This window comes from Hippocampus bargibanti, linkage group LG01 (assembly GCF_051943395.1).
Source record: "Hippocampus bargibanti isolate YZ-2025 linkage group LG01, ASM5194339v1, whole genome shotgun sequence".
Lineage (NCBI taxonomy): Eukaryota > Metazoa > Chordata > Actinopteri > Syngnathiformes > Syngnathidae > Hippocampus > Hippocampus bargibanti.
The window spans coordinates 441,375-466,379 of record NC_142734.1 but is presented as its reverse complement, the minus strand read 5'-3'; the positions used below and the strand labels follow the sequence as shown (position 1 = coordinate 466,379).

At 43.0% G+C, this 25,005-nt stretch overlaps 1 protein-coding gene across 1 annotated transcript; it reads right to left on the bottom strand.

Moving 5' to 3' along the window:
* Window positions 1-3,857: 3,857 nt before the first annotated feature.
* LOC148902620 (E3 ubiquitin-protein ligase MID1-like) lies at window positions 3,858-23,593 on the bottom strand. Its single transcript, XM_089013277.1, has 10 exons — window positions 23,345-23,593; window positions 16,312-17,097; window positions 13,089-13,184; window positions 11,713-11,820; window positions 10,678-10,826; window positions 9,578-9,705; window positions 8,543-8,686; window positions 8,106-8,267; window positions 6,857-7,064; window positions 3,858-5,874 (listed from the first exon to the last, which is right to left on the bottom strand). The coding sequence occupies exons 2-10, from the start codon at window positions 17,023-17,025 to the stop codon at window positions 5,526-5,528; spliced, it is 2,058 nt and encodes a 685-aa protein (XP_088869403.1). The 5' UTR covers window positions 17,026-17,097; window positions 23,345-23,593; the 3' UTR covers window positions 3,858-5,525.
* Window positions 23,594-25,005: the final 1,412 nt, after the last annotated feature.

The window sequence follows — 25,005 nt, the reverse complement described above, 5'->3', positions numbered from 1 at the left end:
GAATCTGATTCAAATAGTTCTGAAGAGGAAAGCATCAATGTTTGCAACCGATGAAAGAAGTCCTTCGAGCCGTCTGGACTCCAATGTAGCGCCCAGAAAATGAACAAGATGGCGCACAAGCTCCGTTGGAAATGGGCTGATTTGTCTGCTGGGAATTTGTGTCAACTTACACCTTCTTTATGTGTGTTACCGCAATAGGCTGCGACACACAACGATTCACCCAGATAGCTATATAGCTAATAGATAGCTAAATCGACAGAAAGCCTGCTACAAGATAGCTAATAGATAGCCAACAGATAGCTACCAGATTGTAAGCCACCTAGATAGCCATGTAGCCAATAGAAAGCTAAATCGACAGAAAGCCTGCTACTAGATAGCTAATAGATAGCCAACAGATAGCTACCAGATTGTAAGCCACCTAGATAGCCGTGTAGCCAATAGAAAGCTAAGTAGAGAGAAAGCTAGCAAGCCAGCTAGTCGATAGCTAATAGATAGCCAACAGATAGCTAGCCAGATAGCAAGCCAGATTTAAAAAGGAAACAGACATTTAAGGCCTGTAAATGTGGGATGATTTGGGTGAAAAGGGGATGATTGTGATGGCAAAAATCCCTGGTCAGTTGGCGTACGAAGGATGTGGATGGCGAAAGCTCGCTAAGTGGTTTCACGCCAGACGCAGGGAAGCTGTCCCAAGCTGCTTGTTTGCCATTGTTGCTTGAATGTCACGCCGTAACTTCCGGCGCTCAATGGCTAGAGCGGACTCAATCGATGGATGTCGGATGTGGCTACTCACGTGAGTAAATGTGCACCTTTCAGCTTCATCAAATGCTGGGGAAAAGCTGGCTTCGTTGCTGGCAACCATTGTTTGCAAAGGTTGCAGTCAAATGTGGAGATTGCCCTCTGCTGGACAAACGCTGGAAGCTGCAGCAGTGCAACAGCTACCAAGAGCTGAGCTGCTTAAACTAATGGATCGTATCAAACGACATCTGGGACGACTTTTGGAGGGCAAACGTACAAATCTAAGAGTAGATTCTAGCTGTGGTGGGGCCGTCAGTGCCTGCGAGGCTTTCTCTGCTGGCCTTGAAGGGCAACCGACCCCATTTTTTGCTTTCCGAACTGACATCAGAAAAACGTTTTATAGCATCTAAACTAGCCAAAAACACGCAGGCTGATATTTTTAGTCAAATGCAAAACCAAACCAATAAAAAGGACGTCAAGTGTCCAAAAACTACTTCAAATTTAACCCGGAAGTGGCCAGTTTCAGAAGGTCCCGCCCCCTTGTTGGTGACGTCACGCCGGGACGTCTTGCCCTGCTCTAAAATCAAAACAATGGCTTCAGATTTGGAGAAGATGAGGAATCAGTTGTCCTTTGAAGGATAACCGTCATGACAGACGCCCGAATTCTGCAGCCCTCTGCCAAGCTAACTATTGAGAGTATATGCAAATTAAAGTGATACATTAGTAAAACATAGTTTTGTTGATTAGAATACCACGCCCCTTAACGTTCTCAGCACCAACAGCTGTAAGCAATAAAACATAGATGTTTTAATTGGTTGTCTTTTCCATGAACTGATAAATGTGTAACCTGGCCATGAGCTCTTCCTGTGAAGGAGTTTCAAGTCCTAAATGACTCCTGTGACCAAGGAGTTTTCCAAGTCCGAAATTCTGCCCAAGTCCAGATCTCCGAGATGAAGCTGACAGGTTAACAGGATGTGTTCAGATTGACCCCAGGCTATCTGCGCCTTCACTGTGGGCTATTGTTCGGGTGGCCAGCTAAGCATGGAACTTTTTAATATTATAACTTCTTATTCTCCATCAAGAAGTCATTTGAAGTGATTTTACAAATTATGGACGCAACTTATCCAGAGGTGTCGGTTGTCCTCGAAGACAACATTTGAACTGTGGGACAGACAACCTCCAGTAAGAATTTTACATTAGTCATGTCCTTCCCGATCTCACCTTGTAGTTCAGAGACATTTATTTGCGAGCGCTCAAGTGGTGGACAAAGTACTTGCCATCCAAGGCCGTCTTTTGACTGCCAAGTCAATTGCTGTCCCTGAGACTTCCATCCTCCATTTTCCGCCCACATTGTTTTTGAAGATGGACTATTAGCGCAACCCAAAAAAACTATTTAAATTGACAGTGTGACCTCTCCGCCGTGCTCTTCAGTTAGTGACGCTGAAAATGCAGTAAGTGTCATTGTTTGATACTTGCGATGAATCACAATAAGAACTTATCATCAGCGATGACAGCTGGAGCGGCCTTTGTTGTGATGACATTGCTTCTTTGAGGTTTGTCATCGTCGTTCACTTTCTTGTTATATCCATGCCAGTCAATCACATTCATCAAACTAATCAAAATCAAAGACACGATGCTTCTGAATAGTCAACACAAGAATCCGGTTTCAATACATTTGTCATTTTGCAAAACAAATATTCAACACTGAAGGAAAATAAACTCTGTGTGTGTGTGTGTGTGTGTGTGTGTGTGTGTGTGTGTGTGTGTGTGTGTGTGTGTGTGTGTGTGTGTGTGTGTGTGTGTGTGTGTGTGTGTGTGTGTGTGTGTGTGTGTGTGTGTGTGTGTGTACAGTGATACCTGGGCTTACAAACTTAATTGGTTCCCAGACAGTAAGGTGAAAAGTGTGTATCCCAAAAATTAATTTCTCATAGGAAACCATTAAAATGAGAATAATCCGTTCCCAGGTCGCCATAAAACATAATTCTCTACTAAATAAGCCTTAAAACTACAAAAAAACAAAGACAGACAGACAGACAGACAGATAGATAGATCCATCATGCAGTATCAACAGATCAATCTCGCTATCTTGCTAGGTAGATAGGTAGATGAGTAGATAGATAGATAGATAGATAGATAGATAGATAGATAGATAGATAGATAGATAGATAGATAGATAGATAGATAGATAGATAGATAGATAGATAGATAGATAGATAGATAGATAGATAGATAGATAGATAGATAGAGTAATTTGTGAAAAATAACAGCTGTACTGCTGAAATTGTACACCTGCGGATGTCAGATTTTTTTTTTTTTTTTTTAATTGTCCAAAATGGTAGGTGAGTCACATCGTCTGGAGACTCCACAGTGACCTCTGCTGGACGTTTGCTTGTATGAAGCTACGGGAGGGTCAAAGTTTGCTTTGAGGAAAAAGTGGTGTTGTTTGTAGATGAAGATCACCGTATTCAAGATCAAATCTCCACAGGAAGTGAGGAATCAAGTGGACTGCGAACGTCACGCCCAGTACAAAGTTCCAGCCAAGGTCCCCTTGAAGCTAAATGAGGCTGCGGCGCAGCGCGGCGCTGTGAGCCGCGTCGGGCACATTTTTTTTTTATGCTAATGCAGGACATTACAGCTACGTGTCATTGAGTTAGCCGCATGTGAACAAAGCTCGGGCACAAAGCCAGCTAACGTGCTTATGAAATTCAAATGTTTTGAAATGCCTAAAATGTAATTTTAATAAGAATAATACACTTCATTTTTAAGCGCCTTTCAAAACTCTCAAGGTCACTTTACAGTCACAAATCAGTTTTTCTGCCGGTGAGCAGCGCAGCCACACGCGCCAGCGTTCACTCAACACAGAATAACTCAAATAGATGGATAGCTAGCTAACTAGCTAATAGATAGCCAGCTATCCATCCAGCCAGCGAGCTAAATAGCCACATAGCTCGCCAGCTAATAGATAGCCAGCACTCTATCCAGCCGGCCGGCCAAATCGCCACATAGCTAAGGGCTATGTTGCACGTGATCATGCAGCCATTGTCGGTAAATCACGAGTGTCCGGAATATTCTGCAAATAAACAACGGTTCATCTCCACCAGGAAAAAAATACATAGTCATGATGCGTGTGCAAATGAATATTTATTGTTGACCCTCTTAAAGATACTTCTTAGAGGACAAGTGAGACCACACCACCCAACCCATTTTCCACCCATTCCATACAGATAGAACAAACAAACACGCACACACACACAAGAGGGAGTTTATCGATTGCCACGGAAACACATAATTTACACACCTTAAAATGGTTGACAACAACAAAGCAGCATCACCAAGACTTAAAATCAACAGACAGTGATACCTTGACTTAGGAACTTAATTGGTTCCCAGACAGTGTAAGCGTGTGTATCCCAAAAATTAATTTCCTATGGGAAACCATTAAAATGAGAATAATCTGTTCCCAGGTCCACAAAATATACTTTATTTTATGTATAATAAATGTGCTATGGTATTATAATCAAAGAAATAAACAGTACTGTATAATAAAGTGGTTTTATTGACCTTTGTGATGGTCGTTGATGGCTTGACGGAACGGAGTGGCCGCTTTCATCAGCATGAAACACTTGATGAGGAACGTAGCCTTCTTCTTCCACCATCTTGAGGAATGATCCCTTGTAGGCGCTTTCTCTGCCATCATTTTACCTTGTTCCTCATCAATTGTGTTCTGTTAAGCTGGGTTGATAGCTTTTTGCATCAAGTGTACAGATGGCTTGTGCGGGTTGTTTGTGGAGCCTGAGATCTTTTAACCTTGCAGTCTACACTCTGCCTATCACCTATCAAATTTGAAACCAGTTTTCTATCCATTTTCTCACTCTCTCTCTTTCGTCTGCCTGTCTCTTTAATGTTTAAACCACCTCCCCTCACTGCTGCGTTCCTGACCAATCACCTGGCTTTAACCGAAGACTTGGGGCGGGGAATAGAGGACAAAAAAAAGTCGGCTGCCATTTTGTTTTTGGGAGAACGAGCTCGTTCACAAACGACACATCACTCGTGGCAGCTCCGTGTGTATCCCGAAAATAGTTTGTATGCCAAGGTAAAATGTTCATAAATTTAACGTTCGTAAACCGAAAGTTTGTAAGCCGAGGAGTCGGTAAACCGAGGTATCGCTATCTTTCTATTTACACTAAGCAGCTCCAGCTGATCAAAAGTAAAATGAAGTGTTTTAGAATTGAAAGTGTCTGTGTTTATTTTACTTTTAAAAATGGCCGTTCGCCAAAGTGAAAAACTTGATTATTTTCTTTATTCATAGGCTAATTACACGACCCCGAAGAATGACGCCATTCATTTGGTGTCATACTTGAGTGGTCCATCGAGGAAAAGGTTTCTTCATCCGTCATCCGGACTTCATTGAAGGTGTCGGACGTTTCAGTCTCAATTTAAATCGGACCGATCTTACAACAGACTTCTCGGGTCGTTACCACGTAGCCTGAGGTAACGAGGTGATACAACAGCTAATGAGGCAATCAGAGCCAGGTATAGTGCATTCGAGGTAATCCGATTGGCTTCAGGGAGTCGTCTACTGCTCTTCCAACCACAGAGCAGGGACCCATCCAAGCAGAGGTATGGCACTGCCACCTCGATCCATTAGGGATATATTTGGGCCAGGGTTACCAGCAAAACTTTAGTCCACTGACGAAGCACTTTGGATGAGGAGCGAGTTGTCAGACACCTCCAAAGTAGAGACGAGGGCTGAAGAAAGCTTTTCCTGGACTGACTTTTTGGGGAGACGTTTACTCTTGAGGCTGGAGTTCTTCCAGGTGGTCTGGGATGGGGAGGCCGGACAGGATTGTCAGACACTTGTTCCACACGTTGAAGACGGGACACACGGCTTGGACGAAGGAGACGTGGAAAGTGTGCAGGTGCCGTGAGCCCGCGGCGTCGTAGAAGATCAGGTGACCGGCGTCGTAGTCCAAGAGGACGCCGACTCTGCGCAGATGGGGCGAAGGCTCAACGGCCAGCTCTTTGCTGTTATGGCGGACCACCCACGAGTTGTTGCAGCGGCAGAGCACCCACGACGAGGCGTTCTTGCCGATCCACTCGTGCTTCGGGGTCGACTTGTAAGCTACGCCCACGGCGTACCTGGAGGGCGGGGAAAGGGATGTATAGGCTTGATGGCTGCACAACAAGTTAATTGCACCACCGTGTGATCTTGACTGTTTGCTAGATTTAAAGGACAAGCGACACCTCCGGCCGGCCGGACAAGTTGCATCCATCATTTGTAAAATGACTTCTACTCAGCGCATTTGACAAAGATTCCACCGCATTTAGCTATATTTTACGTAGCCAGCCAGCTAGAAAGCTAATAGCTAGCCAGCTATGTAGCCAGCTAGATAGCAAACAGCTAGATAGCTAGCTAATAGACAGCGAAAGGACAGCGAGCTAGGTAGCGAATGGATAGCGAGATAGATAGCCAGCCAGCTACATAGCAAATAGATAGCAAATAGAGAGCTAGTGGATAGCGAGCTAAATAGCTGATAGAGCGAAGCTTGTGCGCCATCTTGTGCATTTTCTGGGCGCTACATTGGAGTCCAGACGGCTCAAATTGATACGGACGGACTTCTTTCATCGCTTGCAAACATTTATGCTTTCCTCTTCAGACCTTTTTGAATCATATTCATAAGTGGATGAGTAACAAGAAAGCATCTTCTCCCAATCTGAAGCCATTGTTTTGATTTTGGAGCAAGGCAGTTTGTGAAGGAGTATCCTGGCGTGACGTCACGAATAAGGGGGCGGGGCTTTCTGCATCTGCCCACTTTCAAGCTCATTTTGTGGCATTTTTGGGCCACTTGAAGTCATTTTTTATTGGTTTTGTATTTGACTGAAAATATCAGCCTGCGTGTTTTGGCTATTTTAGATGCTATTAAAAGTTTTTCTGGTGTCAGTTAGGAAACAAGAAAATGGTGTCGGTTGTCCTTGAATCACTTGAGTTGTCAAAAAAGGTAAATAATCAATTAGATGCCAAAATAAGTGGGTGGTGCAATTAATTTGCACAAGGCAGTCTTTTCAATCCCCCCCGAGTCTGCGTCGACGTGCATGTTGTCCAAAAAGGAGGCCCACGTACCAGGTGCTTCCTCCAATCATGGCCTCCCAGTAGTGGCGCCCGCTGTCGATGAAAACGTTGCCAACCACTCCGTAGCTGTTCTGGCTGCAAAAGCGCTCTTGGCTGTGGCCTTTTTTCGATGTGCTCTCGTCGCGTTCCACCGTCAAGTTATCGTGTGAGATTTTCAGCTTCTTGTGAGCAGATTTGGGGTCCAGTTTGAAGGGTTGGCCTGCCACAAACAAAATGGCGGAAACACGACCCCATTGAAATGTATGGTTTGCATTGCCGTCAAGCTAATGTTAAACCAGGGTTAGCATGTGCTAATCTTCTTCTTTTCCTTTCTAGGTTTTGTAGTTTTACTAGCTTTGTATTCAAAATTTACGGGATAAACAGGAGCCGTGGACGCTACGTCCTGACCCAGCTTTTTTTTTAAAAGGACAACCGACGCCTCCGGACAAGTTGCGTCCATAATTTGTAAAATCACTTGAAATGACTTCTACTGAGGGCATTTTACAAAGATTCCACCGCGTATAGCCATCTTTTACCCTTTAAGACTCACCCACTCAGCCCACTTCCAACGGAGCTTTGGCGCCATTTTGTGCATTCTGGGACACTACATGTCGTCCTTGACGGCTCAAATTGATACGGGAGGACTCCTTTAATCGATTTCAAACATTGATGCTTTCCTCTTCAGAACTATTAACTCCTATTCATAAGTGGATGAGTAACAAGAAAGCATCTTCTCCCAATCTGAAGCCTTTGTTTTGATTCTCGAGCAAGGCAAGACGTCCTAGCGTGACGTCACGAACAAGGGGGCGGGACCTTCTGAAACTGGCCATTTCTGAGCTCATTTTGTGGCAGTTTCGGGACACTTGAAGTCCTTTTGATCGGTGTTTTGCATTTGACTAAAAATATCAGCCTGCGTGTTTGGGCTATTTTAGATGCTCTAAAACATTTCTCTGATGTCAGTTCGGAAACACAAAAATGTTGTCGGTTGTCCTTTAATTCCGTTCATAATACGTATTTCCAATTTAAAATGAACTCTTAATGCTAACATTAGCTGTTAATATTTTCACCTAACAAGAGGCGCTAGTAGTCTGACTGCTAAATTGAAATTGGATACATTCAAGGAGAGCACTTTATTTTCAGTTAACTGAATGTTTGCAGAGGGAGAAAGAAATAATCACTTGTGGAGAAAATGACACTAATGATGCGAAACATGGCGTGGAAACCATTTTGCTCACGCTGTGCTTTTCGGAGATGGACTTACTGTTAGTTTTGAGGGTCCCCGGCTCGCTACTTCGACTTCCTGCTTGGTTAATGGCCTTGACAACAAAGATGTACTTGGTGCCACTCTGCAGGCCGTGGACAGTGTAATGGTTCGCTTTGATGTTGGGCACGATCATCCAGCTCTCCGAGGACTTGCACAGACCTGAAAGCAAATCCATTTCATTTAGAAGCGCCAGATTTTTCTCACGCGGGTCAGCGGCGGCAGCCACACGCACCGGCGTACACTTAACCCTAGATAGCTAGGTATGCATCTAGTGTAGTCACGAAGTAGATTGCTGTGCGCGTGTATGACATGCTGGCTGGCCAAAAGGGTAGTACGCGTTGCGCGTTGCAGTACCAGGCGTAGAATTAAAAAAAAAAAAAAAAAAAAAAAGGGTCTGGCGGTCGTAAGTCGTGCCGGTCGTACACAGGACTTACTAGCGATGTTGGACTGTCCAGTGAAGATAGCATATTGGAGCTCATAGGACGCGACTGTGAATTCATCATCGGATGTCCAGTGGACCGAGATGGTGTCGTAGGATGCTGTGCAAAGCTCCTCCCGAATGCACGGCGCCGATGGCGCTGCAGAGGAAAGACCCGACATTTCCTTCACCTTGGTCAGGATTCATAATCATAAAAAGCATACATTTCATTTATAAGCGCCTTTCAAAACTCTCAAAGTCACAGGATAGGGTTTTCTGTGGGTGAGCAGCGGCAGCCACATGCGCCAGAATTCACTCAACTCGGCTAGAAAGCTAGCTAGCTAATAGATAGCAAATAAATAGCGAGCTAGGCCTTTACTCAACCCGGAAGTAACTCAGATAGAAAGCTAGTTAGCTAATAGACAGCTAATTCGAAAGCTAAGTAACTTAGATAGAAAGCTAGCTAACTAATAGATAGCCAACAGATAGCTAATCATTAGCTAGACAGCTATATAGCTAATAGATAGCTAACGATTCAGCTAGATTGCTAATCAGGGACGTCATGGTGGAATGTGCACGTCGCTTATCCACCTAGCTATTTAGTTGGCTATTTAGCTACCTATTTAGCTATCTAGATGGCTACCTAGCTAGCTATCTAGCTATCTGGCTGGCTACCTAGCTAATTATCTAGCTGGCTATTTAACTAGCTATTTAGCTGGTTACCTAGCTTGCTATCTAGGTGGCTTCCTAGCTAGCTATCTATTTGCTATCTAACTAGTGAGTTAGTCATCTACAAGCTAGCAAGCTTTCTATCTATTTGAGTTACTTCCGGGTTGAGTGAACGCTGGCGAACCGGAGTCTACTGTTCATCAATTGCTCATCAATAATAATAATAATACATTTAATTTACAAGCGCCTTTCTGTGGATGTTTAGGATAGGTAGAATGATTTCCAATAACTTGAGGCTTATTAATAATAAGGCTTAATAAGGCTGATTCAAGTGTTTGAAATGGAATGAGTGTGTCGGCGTGTGCAAAAGAATGTTCTTTACCGGTGAGATAATCCAGATTTTCCAGCAGTTTTTTTTCTCTGGAGAAGTCCAGGGCAAAGTTGTCAAATGTGTCTGTCAGCTGGATTTCAGGAATGAGCACTTGGGTTGAGGCAGTTGCCATGGAAACCCTAAAAGACAGCAAACCAACGCCTGGATATCAGACTATGAAGACGACACCCGACGCAAATTGTGATTATTCCAGAGGAAGGCGCATGTCCAATCAGCCCATTTCCAATGGAGCTTGAGCGCCATCTTGTGCATTTTCTGGCCGCTACATTGGAGTGCAGACGCCTCAAGTTGATACGGAAGGACTTCTCTATGATAATACATTTATTTTATAAGCACCTTTCAAAACTCTCAAGGTCACTTTACAGTCACAGGATAAGTTTTTCTGTGGGTGAGCAGTGGCAGCCAAACGCGCCAGTGTTCACTTAACCCAGAAGTGACTGAAATAGATAGAAAGCTAGCTAGCTAGCTATTGGATAGTGGATACATAGCTAATAGATAGCCAGATAGCCAACAGCTTGCCAGCTAAACAGTTTACAGCCAGCCAGCTCGACACCTAACAGCTAGCCAGCTAGCTAATAACTTTAATCGATTGAAAACATGTATGCTTTCCTCTTCAGAACTATTTGAATCATATTCATAACTGGATATTGCATCTTCTCCAAATCTGAACTCTTTGAAGCCATTTTGATTCTGGAGCAAGGCAGTTTGTGAAGGACTTTCCTGGTGTGATGTCACAAACAAGGGGGCGGGACTTTCTGAATCTACCCAGTTCTGAGCTCATTTTGTGGCAGTTTTGGGACACTTTAACTCATTTTTATGTGTGTTTTGCATTTGACGCAAAATATATATCAGCCTGCGTGTTTTGGCTATTTTAGATGCCATAAAACGTTTTTCTGATGTCAGTTAGGAAACCAAAAAAAATGGTGTCGGTTGTCCTTTAAGTTGACAAGCGGGAGAAGATTGTGTTAAATAGTGAATGTAATACCCTGGCGTCAAAAAAAAAAATCAATGACAGACAAAAGTTTTGAAATGGACTCTTCTCTTCTGGTCTCGTCATTTGTGTTTGTTGAAGTGGTTGAGTGGTGGGTGACCTCTCGTTCATGCTCTTGGCGCTCTGCAGGAAACGGGCGTGGTCGCTTTCTTTCAGCGTCTGGTCGGCTTGTGTGATCAGCACACAAGATCTCTCGATACACTGCTGGCAGTTGGAGATCTGCTGGGCCAACTTGCGCAGCCTTTGCGCCTGAATAGGGACGGGCGAGAAGATGGGGAGGGGGAGGAAAGCACAAGTTGAAAGGAAAGCTTTCTTCAGCCGTCCCTCATCTGGACTTCTTTGAAGGTGTCGGACGGTTCGCTTCTTGTCCAAGAGGCTTTTTAAAAAAGAAGAAACAACAAAACCCTTCACTACATCGCCACGGTGGGGTGAGGTTTAATTTGGATCGTTCTTACAACAGGATTCTTAGGCAACATAGGCTTAGTTATGCTGATGAGGCGATACCAGAACAAAGGCCAGTCGGAGATTCCAATCTTGAGGCCAAATTGCTGACAAAATGTGCTTTGGCCTATATTTCCAGCGTCGCCTCATTCTGTCTCCTGACATCTTCCTCTTTAGTGGCAGAGAGTGGAACTCGTACTTCTATCAAGGTCAACTTTTCATTTCCAGATATTCATAGACTAGAATTTAGAGAATTATTTATTGATAGGCTCATCTTTAAAGGACAACCGACACCACCGCTAAAGTTGCATCCATCATTTGTAAAATCACTTCAAATGACTTCTACTGAGCGCATTTGACAAAGATTCCTGCGAGATTTTGTGTATTGTCTTTGTTGTAAAGTGTCCTTGGGTGTTCAGAAAGGCCCTTGTAAATTACATGTATTATTATTATTATTATTATTTATTTGACCTTTTAAGACTTGCGCTGAATATTCAGGAAGTCTTGCTTTCGAGTTGGTGACGATTCGTGATGTGACGTCACGTCAGGAACGCCCTTGACCGAGAAAGCGACACACAATGCATTGTGGGTACTTTGTTTGGTCTGAAAAATGTGTGTTGATCCATGTCGATGGCGGATTTAGAAGGAAAACACATAAATAACGGGTGTGGGTTGTCCTTGAAATGCCCCTTACCTTCCCTTCCTTAATCTTGTTGCCAATAATCTGTCGCCTCTGCTGGATGATGTCGATCAAAGTGTCGCACTCATCTAAGAGTTTTCCCTCCTGACGGGATGCGTTCACCTGCGCACGGAAGTCACAGTGAGACGGCGTTATTTGACCTCTTCGGAATAAACTTTGTTGAACGCGTTCAAACACTTGTCCTTTGTCTAAAAGACCGATACAGTATTGAATGAGTGCGTCGGTAAAGGCTACTTTGCTACGAACGCTCAGCCATGTTAACAATGAGCTTTGTAATCAAGTGAAGGAGAAAAAGAAAAAGAAAAAGAAAAAGAAAAAGAAAAAGAAAAAGAAAAAGAAAAAGAAAAAGAAAAAGAGCCCCCTTAAGGGACTGTCGCTGCAGCGAATTTCCTGCGTAACCCGCCACGTCATTTCTAACTGACATCAAAGTACACCAGCGACTGACTATTCACATGAATTCCCCTCAAGCTATTTTCAGAGTCTGGAGTGTGTGAAGCAGAATGCAAAAGGTGCCTTAGAAGGGATTGGGAAGTGGGCCAAGTCTATTTTTTTATTTGTTTGACGCAGCATTTATATTTAGGTATATATATATTTATATTAAGGTATATATATATTTATATTTAGGTATATATATATATATATATATATATATATATATATATATATATACCTAAATATAAATATATATACCTAAATATAAATATATGTGTGTGTGTGTGTGTGTGTATTTATTTAAGTGTTTGTTTATGTATTTATTTGTTTATTTATATATCTTTATGTATTTATGTATGCATTTATTTATATATTTATAAATGTATTTATGTATGTATTTGTTTGTCTATGTTGCTGTATTTACTTATGTATTTATATATGTATTTATGTATGAATTTATGTATGTATTTATTTAAGTTTTTATTTATGTATTTATTTGTTTGTTTATATATGTATTTATGTATTTATATGTGTTTATGTATGTATTTGTTTGTTTATATATATATTTATGTATGAATTTATTTATGGATTTGTTTGTTTATGTATATTTATGTGTTTATTTACATATTTATTTACATATTTATATATGTATTCATTTATGTATTTATATATGTATTTATACATGTATTTATACATGTATTTATACATGTATTTATAAATGTATTTATACATGTATTTATACATGTATTTATATATGTATTTATGTATGTATTGTACGTGTTAAGTGTTTGTTTATGTATTTATTTGTTTGTTTATGTATTTATATCTGTATTTGTATTCTTTCAACACGCACCACAGAGTCGCAAATACAAAATGTCCGAAACTCAACGTGAACATGATGTTGCAAATCCCTGCCAAGCGAACGGTGGCTCACTCACCTCCACATGTTGACAAGTCTGAATGAGTTTCCCCATCAGAGACTCCAGCTCGTTGTTCCTCATCATCAAATTACTCAGGTTTGATTCCAAGGCTTGCTGGAGAAACGAAAAAAAAAAAGGCATCGAGTTGACCTAAATGACAAGCAAATCAGTAGAACGATGAGACAAGTAAGTCTTCAACCATCCGCAAGTGTCAGTCGTACAGGAGTGGTCCATCCATGGGAAGGTTTCTTCAGCTGTCATCTGGACTTCTTTCAAGGGGTCGGACGTTTCACTCCTAATCCAAGAGGCTTCGTCAGAAAACTAAAATTTGCTGGTAGTTTTCAACCTATATATATATATATATATATATATATATATATATATATATATCCCTACTGTCCAGACGTGGCAGTGCCGGACTCTGCTATGATTGGTCCCTGCTCTCAGGTTGGGGGAAGCAGAGGACTACTCCCTATGGCTCCACTGATTACTTCTATTGTCCTGCCTGAGTATGAGGTCTACAAACACAGGACAGTTGAGTCATTGAAGGGTGTATTATGTTAAGACCAGTATTTACATGTCAAATAAAATGGACATAGCTGCCTTTATAAAGTTTTGAAACTGTCCGTAAAAGCTAGCAACAACCACTCATTTGACCACAATGACGTTAACATCGTAGCGAAAGGAAATAGGTGGTTTGAAAGGGCAGTAAAAGAAGCTATTTTCATAAAACAGAAGAACCCTTCACTAAATCGCCATGGTTCAATTTGGATCGTTCCTACAACAGACTTCTTAGGCAACAGGCTTAGTTACGCTGATCAGGTGATACCAGAGCAAATGGGGCAACCAGGCCAGTCGTAGACCCCAAACTCCGTCAGGACAATAAAAGTCATCAGTGTAGCCACAGGGAATAGTCCTCCGCTCTCCCCAACCCGAGAGCAGGGACCTATCGCAGGAGAGTCTGGCGCCGCCACGTCTGGACAGTAGGGATATATATATAAATATAATGCCAAAACTACCAGCAAAAACTTTAGTCCGCTGAGGAAGCCTCTTGGATAAGTAGCAAAACGTCCGACACCTTCTTAGCAGTACAGATGACGGCTGAGGAAACCTTCTCATCGATCTTCCTCAGGTGCTTCTTCACAAAACAAAAAAAAACAGACACTATGAAAGCAAAAAATGTGGCATTTTCATTCTGAAAGAAAAGATGACGCTACATTTTGCGAGCGAAGCGTAGCTCGCTCCATACCTCGGCGCGAGGGTGATAACCCTCATCCCTGCACTGCCTCCTCATCTTGTCCCGTTACCAACCAGCCTTGGATGTGAGTGGGACAGTCAGTCCACTGAGCACCGAGCCGAGCGCAAACCCGGCCAAGCGACAAATTAGCCTTCAAAAGCTCTTTTTTTCTTTTGCTCCTCTCCAATGAGAGCACTTGCGGCTAACCAACCGACAAACCGGTGACAGCATGTCATCTCCCCCATTTCTCTTTTATTCACAAACACACATATACATATAGGTATGTCTTTATATAGATGGATAGATTAATAGATATACACCATATAGATAAATGAATAGATCGCTAGTGATAGAGATAGAGAGAGCTAGAAAACTAGCTGGCTAGATAGTTAGCTAGATATAGCCATTCCATTCCATCAAGCCATCAACGACCATCACAAATGTAAATAAAATGACTTTATTAGACAGTGCAGTGTATTTATTTCATTATAATACAATAGCACATTTGTTAAACATAAAATAAGGTATATGTTGTGTAGTTTTACAGCTTATTTAGTTAAAATCGTGCTTGATGGGGACCGGGGAACGGATTATTCTCATTTTAATGGTTTCCGATGGGAAATTTATTTTTGGGATACACACTCTGTCTGGCAACCAATTAAGTTCGTAAGCCAGGATATCACTGTAGACAAAATGCATAGGTCCTCTCCAACAAAGACAGCAGCCAGCACACCGATAGCGTATAGCCACGCTCAATTAAAGGCAGCTAACAAGCCAGCGGGTGATTGGCACTCATTAACCTGCAACCTGATTGAAAATGGCCATGTGGCTCTCTGTTCATTACGAGCGCCCGTCGTGGCTCGCTATGAACGCAGCCCGCTAATTGGCTAATGACTCCGCAGATGTCATCGGCGTGACATGATAGCATCTCACCTTTTATTCAGATTGCGTAGCTGTCATTTTGTGAGAAACGGTCAGCTTACAAACGCCGTCGTTTTTCCTTACAGAAAAAAAACAACAACATACGCGTGTGTAATATTTCATGAGGCAATTTTATTAACAAGATGTAAACATGAATACTTTTTTATTTACATTTGCGATGGTCGATGGTTTGATGGAATGGGGTGGGAGGAGGTCAGAGGGAAGGAATTGCTGTTTGCTAGCAATAATCAAGTATGTTCTTGAACATATTTGACTAAGAGAGCCATAAAAGTAAAATATTTAGAGCTATGTAGCTATCTATCGAGCTGACTACATATCTATTTGATATCTATATGCTATCTATTAGCTATTTATCTAGCTACCTAGCTATTGCTCTCTATAACTAGGGGAAAAATGAGCTGTTCGTAAGGTGTCTCGCAGGTTGACAGGTATGACTAAAACCATTGAAGTGTGTCAGAGATGTTCGATCGGACACTGCAGCCAAAGGCTCGAATACAGGAAGAAATTCTTTTACTGCCGGCAGGGGGTGTATCCATTCAAAACAGACGCCCCAATTCTGCAGCCCTCTGCCAAGCTATTTATTGAGAGTATATGCAAATTAAAGTGATACATTAGTAAAACATAGTTTTCTTGATTAGAATACCACGCCCCTGGACGTTCTAAGCACCAACAGCTGTAAGCGATAAAACAGATGTTTTAATTGGTCGTCTTTTCCAAGAACTGATAAATGTGTAACCTGGCTCATGAGCTCTTCCCGTGAGGGAGTTTCAAGTCCTAAATGACTCCTGTGGCGAAGGAGATTTCCAAGTCGTAAATTCTGCCCAAGTCCAGATCTCCGAGATGAAGATGACAGGTTGACAGGCTGTGTCTGTTGACCTCAGATTGACCCCGGGCCATCTGCGCCTTTACTGTGGGCCTGTCGTTGGTTGGGTTGGCCAGCTGAGCATGGGACTTTTCAATATGATCGCTTGCATTGCGTCGAATCTCTATCAAAGTGCCCAACAAATAAATAAATAAATAAATAAAGACATAAAGAAAAGACTGAAGATTGGAATGACTCACCCTGAGTTTTTCAAAGCGCTCGCTGAGTGCAGCCACCTGGTGGTCTCTGTGCCTGCCCACCAATTTGCAGAGGGAGCAGATGAGCTGGTCATCCGCGACGCAGTACATCTTGACTTTCTCCTCCTGGTGCTCCACGCACTGAAGCCCCCGCGGGTGGGACCCGGCCACGGGCTCCACCAGCCGATGTGCGGTAAACGGCTTCTTGTTGGGGTGCGTGGCCCCGAGGCAGCGGTCGCAGTACGACACCTCGCACGTCACGCACGTCTTCGCCGCCTCCCGCGGCGGATCCTGCTCGCAGAACTGGCACCGGACGGCTTCCAGAGGGGGGCCCGGGCACGACATGGCCACGCCGACGGCTACGAAGGCCGGACGCTCACTTTCTTGTTCGCCGGGCGAGTCGGGGTGGCTTTGGGGGAGCGGCAAAGGAAAGCCGAGCGAAGAGGAGGCCCGCTGAACTCTGTCGATGATGTTCTGCAAGGTCACGTTTCTTTTGAGTCCTTCGAGGCCGCGCTGGGGGCTCAAGGAAATGACATATCGGCAGGTGGGACACTGGAAGGCGCCGATGCTTTGAACCGATTCGTTGGTGGCGCAGTGCGAGACCAGGATGCGGTGAGCGCAACCGAAACATAAGCTGTGGGCGCAGGGCAGCAGCAGTGGGTCCTCGAAGAGCTCCAAGCAGATTGGGCAGGTCAGCTCCGACTCCAGAGTGTCCATCCTCGTTCAGGGGAAACCGGGCGGGATCAGGTGCGATGGCAGCAAAAAAATCCAGGCGAAGCCACCAAATATCTGCGGGCGACAGACAAATCAGTCACAAACATTTACGGGCTACCTATCTAATTGCTATTAGTGCCTACCTGTTAGCTAGCTAGCTAGGTTTCTATCTATTTGAGTTACTTCCGGGTTGAGTGAGTGAACGCTGGTGCGTGTGGCGACCGCTGCTCACCCGCATAAAAACTTATCCTGTGACTGAAAGGTGACCTTGAGAGTTTTGAAAGGCACTTAAAAATGAAAGGTATTATTATTATTATTATTATTTTATTATTATTATTATTATTATTATTTGTGGCGACCCTTTGAAGGGAAAATCTGAAAGGAAAAGAAGAAGATTATTAGATAGCTAGCTAGTCAGCTAAACCGCTAATAGCTAGCTAGATAGCTACTCAGCCAGCTAGACCGCTAATAGCTAGCTGATAACAAATAGGTGAAAGCCATGAATTGTTTTGAGTTTACTCATTTAAAGTTTTTGAGGCCAAACCCCTACTCATTAATAAGAATAACAATTAATAATAATAATACATTTTAGTTCCATCTGGTTTAACATTGTCAAAAATATTTGTAGTTGAAGGATTTAATTTTATGTATTTTTTACCATTAATAAAGCAATTCTTTGATGTTGTATATTACAAATAAAATGTATTATTTCATGTTTAAATTAATTAAAAATGAAAAATAAATGAGTAGCACTGATGTAAGTCATGCAATTGTTGTCCTGATCAAACATGCAGTAATGCCTATTGTCCTCTTGGTGGCAGCAGAATCAAGCTTGAGCAGAGCACTGCCACGAATACATTTTCAAAATAAAAATCATCATACATTTGATTTCGAAGCGCCTTTCGAAACTCTCAAGGACACTTTACACTCACGGGATAAGAACAAATGACCCTTTGCACTGACAGAGGACAAGTGAGACCACACCATTATTATTATTATTATTATTATTAAAATATTAAAAAGGACTTGGGAGTGAGAAGCCCCAAAATGGTTTTACTTTAAAAAATAAATCTACTTTGAGATGGGCCGGGCAGCCACCATTTGGCGAGCCGCTGTGACAGAATTGATAAGTAGGTCATCCCCGCTGACCTGATGCACATAATCCGACCTCAGCGTGTGCGCGTGTGCGTCACTCGGGATGCAGCAAACACACAAATATGGCAACCAAAGCCCAGAAGGCACATGGCAGCTTTCAAGCCAAAGAGGAGCCTTTCATATTCTCACATTTAAAGTACAGTCAAGGACCCCCAAATCCTTTTTTTTAGGTTGTAAGTTGTTCAAATAAACTGACATCTGCCCAACAACATGCATGCTTTAAAGGACAACCGACGCCATTTTTTTTGTTTCCTAACTGACATCAGAAAAAGGTTTGATAGCATCTAAAATAGCCAAAACACACAGGCTGATATTTTTAGTCAAATATAAAAATGACTTCAAGTGGCCCAAAACTGTCGCAAATCAGCTCGAAACTGGAGATTTTCAGAAAGTCCCGCCCCCTTGTTGGTGACGTCACGCAAGGATACTCCTTCACAAACTGCCTTGCTCCAGAATCAAAACAATGGCTTCACAGAGTTCAGATTCGGAAAAGATGCTTTCTTGTGACTCATCCAATTATGAATATGATTCAAATAGTTCTGAAGAGGAAAGCATAAATGTTTGGAATCAATTCAAGAAGTCCTTCCGGATCAATTCGAGCCATCTGCAAGCGATGAAAATAAGAGCAGGTGCACAGAAGCAAAGGAAATTAACCCGTGCGTGATTGCACGCATTATGCGCGTACTGAGGCATGCGTTTAACGGCTGGGCTGACCCCACCCCCCCAAGGCCACACCTGCTCAGCTCACGGGTCAACAAGGACATGTCCAACGGTGTGATGTGGACCATGAGATGCTTTGAGATGAAATGCGGACTTGGAAAAAAAAAGGAGGGCTTGCGGTGTTTGTTGCGCCCGATATAGCAGCCATGTTGTCGTTGCCCTTTCCTGTTTCCCACGCGTGACATTTGTGTGTGCCATTGTCAAAGCATCCCCAGCAGCTGTCAGACTGACCCTGAAGCTGCTGTTTCATACATTCCAGTTAAATTTAGCCAAGATAGTATTGTCAAGCTTGTCTTTCCTGCACGACATCTTTCTAATGCTTTGTTTACAAATACGCTAGTAGTAGAAGTAGTCAGTGGAAAGTTCATTTTGAAAAATTAAACAAGACACAGTGATACCTCAGCAAACAAACTCAATTCTTTCCCAGAATGTGTGTGTAAGGCGAAAGGTTTGTCTGCCAAACATTTATTTCCCATAAGAAACCATTAAAAATGAGAATAATGCGTTCACAGGTCCCCATAAAACATCATTTTTTACTAAATAAGCCTTAAAACTACACAAAATATACCTTATTTGATGTATAATAAATATGTTGTTGTATTGTAATGAAAGTACAAAGAAAATAAACTTTACTATATAATAAAGTGGTTTTATTGACCTTTGTGATGGTCGTCGATGGTTTGATAGATTGGAGTTGAAGGAGGAGGGAGGGAGGGAGGGAGTTACTGTTTGGAAGGGGAGTCACCTTCCTATAAAGACTGTCCCCTGCGAGCTGCTTTTCATTAATCCAAATCAACACAAGTTTTTCAACCTCTTTTACTGTCTGAGACCGTTGCTTCGACAACACAGAAACACCCTTCGCCACACGTAGCAATGGTCGACTTAGCGTACTGATACCCGGACGCTAAGTCACACAAACGCACACCTCGTTCGTGTTTTTCGATAATTTGCTTTTTCTGCTCGACCATAATTTTCTTTTGTGTCCTCTTCGGCTTAACACTAGCTTTTTCGGTCCCAAAAAAGCAAAAGTACTCCACTCGATAACAAACCACATCTGCACTCAAACAAAGGGAGTGTGGAAAACTAGTCGGCTCGCCACCGTGCGCTGTTCGACCGTGTGGTTTGGTGTTCATCCGAGGTAAACTAGTCCGCCAGCCACATCTGTTTTCTCTCTCGCTTGAAACTTACATGGAAATGAAATATCCCTCTACCTTTGATCAAAACTGGACATTGAAATCGAGACTTTAACCAAAATAACAAAACAACAACATCGGTCTGAGCTCAATTTGGTTAAAATATGATGCTTTGCGTCTATTCGGATAATGAGATAACAAAGACTCAGTATTGAGCGACACATTTGAAGACGTGGGAATTAATTCCACTCAACATTACGCTAAAAGCAACATTTCAAATCCAGATGTTGCATTCTAGTGTTTCCGACATCTCCGTCCGAGTGACCGGGAAGTGCTTGTGTCTGAAATCGAACGCCAGAGAGACATTGCACTTCCACATCAGCATCTCTTGTCTGTCTCCCATCAAGTCATCAACACCAACCTAGTTCACATTGACTTCCTCTTTGTGTCACATATCATTTGGCAAACGCCGTCACATCTAATTTATGCAACACGCGTACAAAAAACACAAACGTCAACTTCAATCATACTCCGGATTTCAAAGACGGACTACTGGCAAATCCATCTGACAAAATGAAAGGCTGTGATTGGTCACAGTCCGCCGTGGGTGGGAACGGATTATGGATCCATTTGGTGTCTGGAATTACACAAAGGCGGCTGCTGTGCATGAATCTGAGTCTCTGTGTGTGGGTGCGTGCTTGTATGACTAGTCTTGTGAGGACCGCTAACATTTTATACCATAAATAGTGAGGACATTTTTGACAAGTGAGGACCTTTTGGCCGCTCCGCACAAGTTTTTCATTCTGCGGGCTTCTAGAGGGTCTATATATGCATCTGTTAAAGTTTCAGAGAGGTCCTCACAAATTCACCCAAAATGATTTTTTTGGTGTGTATTGTCATTTCACACACACACTTTTTACTCACTGTGTATGTTTATGTGTGTGCGTGCATGCTCAATGAGAGGAATAAGTTCATACCAGAAAACTAAAACGATATTTTAACCAATTTCACTAGAGGCGTGAAGACTTTGAATGACCCATTCAATCCTCACTCCTGCTGTTATTTCAGTTTCAAGTCTACTTTTTATTTCTTTGTTTTTAAAGAAGTTGAAGTGGGAAATGGAGTGACATTTAGTCTTCAAATGGAACACTAGTTCTCTGAACTTATCAGCAACGGTGGTCCTCACTCCTTATCTGGAGTTATCCGGACCTCACAAAACCTTTGAAACAGGAACGTGTGTGTGTGTGTGTGTGTGTGTGCGTGCGCGTGTGGCGGAGTGTGTGCTGGATACTCAGACGGTGGCTTACAAAGGAAGAGGAAGTGGAGACGGAAGGAGAAAAGGAAGTAGGTTAAGATATTTGACATCACTTAGCCATGAGCCCGTGCTACTTTGGCCCAGATTAGGAAGTCATGTCTGAGCTGCATAATTTATCACAAGCACGGAAGCGTATGGCAAAATTGGAAGCGTAGCGTTGCTATTGCGACTCTGACTTTGTGCTAAAAAAAAAAGATCAAATGCCATTATTTTGGTGAATGATTGCATTGGATTTACCTTGATTCGTCTCACAGCGGAGAAATTTACATTTCACAGCAGCAAAGTTATGGAAGGAAGAGGAAAGGAAAGAAAGAAGTAGAAAAACAAAATACAGGAGCTGCTGGAAAGGCAGCCACTCTCGCGGCACCATTTTGAAGTTACAAAAACAAAAAATACATAAATAACAACAACTCAGCGTTTTTCAAATTGACCCTGACGACCATTTTACCAAACACGATTTACAAACGAGACAGAATCGCGGCTTGGAATTGAAGCGGATTTACGTGGGACAAGAGATTTGAGGCAATCTCTTTTGGTCAATGGATGCTACAGCTTCGTGTTTGCTTTCAACATTTAGCTTTGGGTCGACGTGCACATTCCACCATGACATCCCTGATCCACTGGTGAAAAGGACTAATAAAGGTAAATCCTATCCGATCCAAAACGCAATCTTCTGTGGGTCCTGGAATTCCAGTGACAATGACAAAAACCCTGGCAGTGGAGTGTACACATTTTTGCACACGTCTGTCAGTGAATGAGTCACCATCTGGTGTCCTTCGGTACGAATGAGCCCAAAAGCACCATCTTCTAAGTTCTCTCCAAAATGATGCAGCCACACATCAAAGTGCGATTTGAGGGATGAACAACGGCCAAAGAGCGCCTGCCACTTGGACACAGATGCATTGGTTGGATCGTCAAACCTGTCATTATCATTCCAATCCCGCTGGCTGCACAAACTGCGTCTTACCTCCTTCATTCCGATGGTCTCGGAGCCAAAATTCACTACCATGTGGACAATTGAGAAAATGCTCCATTTTCATTTCATGAGTTTATCACTTCATCATCTCAGCTTTAGAGCAAGATTCATCAAGCCTGCTTAAACGACAAGCGACACCATTTTTTTGTTTCCGAACTGACATCAGAAAACCGTTATATAGCCTCTAAAATAGCCAAAACACGCAGGATGATATTTTTAGTCAAATGCAAAACACCAATAAAAATGACTTCAAGTGTCCCAAAACTACTTCAAAATGAGCTCGGAACTAGGGCAGAATGAGAAAGTCCCGCCCCCTTGTTGGTGACGTCACGCCAGGATACTCCTTCACAAACTGCCTTGCTCCAGAATCAAAACAATGGCTTCGGAGAGTTCAGATTGGGAGAAGATGCTTTCTTGTTACTTAGCCACTTATGAATATGAATTAAATTAATTCCATGGTGGGGTGATGAGGTTCGATCTGGATCGCCTGCCTGAATATGGGATCTGCAACTGGCCTGATTGCACCATTTGCTCCTGATCAGCATAACAGTCTATGTTGCCTAAGAATTCTGTTGTAGGAACGATCCAAATTGAACTTCACCGTTCAATCGTTCAACATAGGCTTAGTTATGCTGATGAGGTGATACCAGAGCAAATGGGGCAATCAGGCCAGTCGTAGACCCCAGACTCAGGCAGGACAATAGAAGTAATCAGTGTGGCCTCAGAGAACAGTCCTCTGCTCCCCCCAACCTGAGAGCAGGGACCAATCATAGCAAAGTCTGGCATCGCCACCTCTGGACAATAGGGCCAAAACTACCAGCAAAAAAATAATTTGCTGACGAAGCCTCTTGGATAAGAAGCGAAACGTCCGACACCTTAAAGAAGTACAGATGACGGCTAAAGAAACCTTCTCATTGATGGACCACTGCTTTAGGACTGAGAGCTTACGCAGATGAAGCCTAGAATAAATGAAAAACAGGACAAACTCTTAAAAATAGGACAGCGGACCTGTCTACCTCTTACCTTCCACATGGTTAAAATCCCATCATCCAAAAGCAAACTGGGGAAAAAAAAGACAGCAAGAGAACTTTAGCTAGGCTATCTTTAGCTCTATCTCCTCCTGTGGACTCAGCAGGATGGTAAACTGGCCAAAACAAGTCTGCAGTTGGCAAAAGATGAGCCGGTGAGGGTCTGACCACGGCTCTGCGGTTGCGACATACTTCCTACGCTGCCGATGTACATCCTGACACTGTCGAGCAAGAGAGAGAACGAGAGTGAGCGAGAGCTGAGGCTCAAAGTGCAACGCCTCCAAGCCTCCTCCTCCCATTCAAATCTGCCTGTGGGCTGCCCCGCCTCTACGAAGGCCAATGGCTCGACCACTCAGGGCGGAGCCTAAGACGGCTCTACGACTTCCTGTCAGATCTGTCAGAGGCCATTCACGCGGCCCGACTTACTCTGCGCGACTCCTCTCAAGTAGTCAAACGTCAACGTTAGCCGCATCCAAAGAGGAAATTCATTGCTCAGATGTAATTTCCCTGAAGTGACCATTGGTACGGCCCTTCCCCACTCTTGAGGACTTGCACACTGCAAGAACCAAGATCTACAAGGGCACGGAAAATCCCGCTCGAGTCGAGCTGCAGTGGAAAAAGGGCTGGCCTTGGACTGGCCAAGCAACAGACGGTCCTCTCCAACAGTTGTCATGAACGTCAGCGCTTTTCTTCAAATCTTTGTCTTATCTTTTCTTTCCACTTGACGTTTGGACACATTGAAGATGTCTGCCACCTCAGTGGCAGACTTGATCTCCAGGCTCTCGATCATTGCCGAGACGTCTGCATGCGCTCATGGAAGCCATACACGATATTAATGGTTTTTGTAATGCGTCATGACTTTATGTTCGGACGTTATCGTAGCATATTTGTGTATTCGAAATGAAATATATGTATTCAGAATTTACAACTTGTTTTTTAAGTTTCTGCTCACCATAAACTCATTTCAGGTGTCACCTGCGAGGTATGCAATCTGTCAATCTCAGCTCTGAGGTCATGACTCCAGCATAGCGCATAAGTGTGAGCGGTCTCACCCAGCTCCAATCAGCCACATTCCACTCATTGTTGGTTGTTTGAAAGGGAGACCTCACGCAACTGGCAGTGGAGGCCCATTTCCCCAAAGTGCTCGGCTCACTTTTCTTCAAATCAGGCTCAGAGAATTGAAAGGACTGCAGTGTTCGTTCATTGGCTTGAAATGTTGACATGAACATTGAATTGACTGACATCCTTTACAATTGCAGTACAGTGATACCTTGGCTTACAAACTTCATTGGTTCCCAGACAGAGTCTGTAAGGTGAAAAGTGTGTATCCCAAAAATGTATTTCCCATAGGAAAGCATTAAAATGAGAATAATCCCTTCCCAGGTCCCCATAAAACAGCATTTTCTACTTTGTAATTTTCTAAGCCTTTAACCTACACATAATAGACCTTATTTTATGTATAAGAAATGTGCAATGGTATTATAATCAAAGAAATAAACTGTACTATATAATAAAGTGGTTTTATTGACCTGTGTGATGGAATGGAGTGGCTGCTTTCATCAGTATTAAACACTTGATGATGAGGAACGTCGCCTTCTTCTTTCACCATCTTGACGAATGATCCCTTGTAAGTACTTTCTCTGAGATAATTTTACC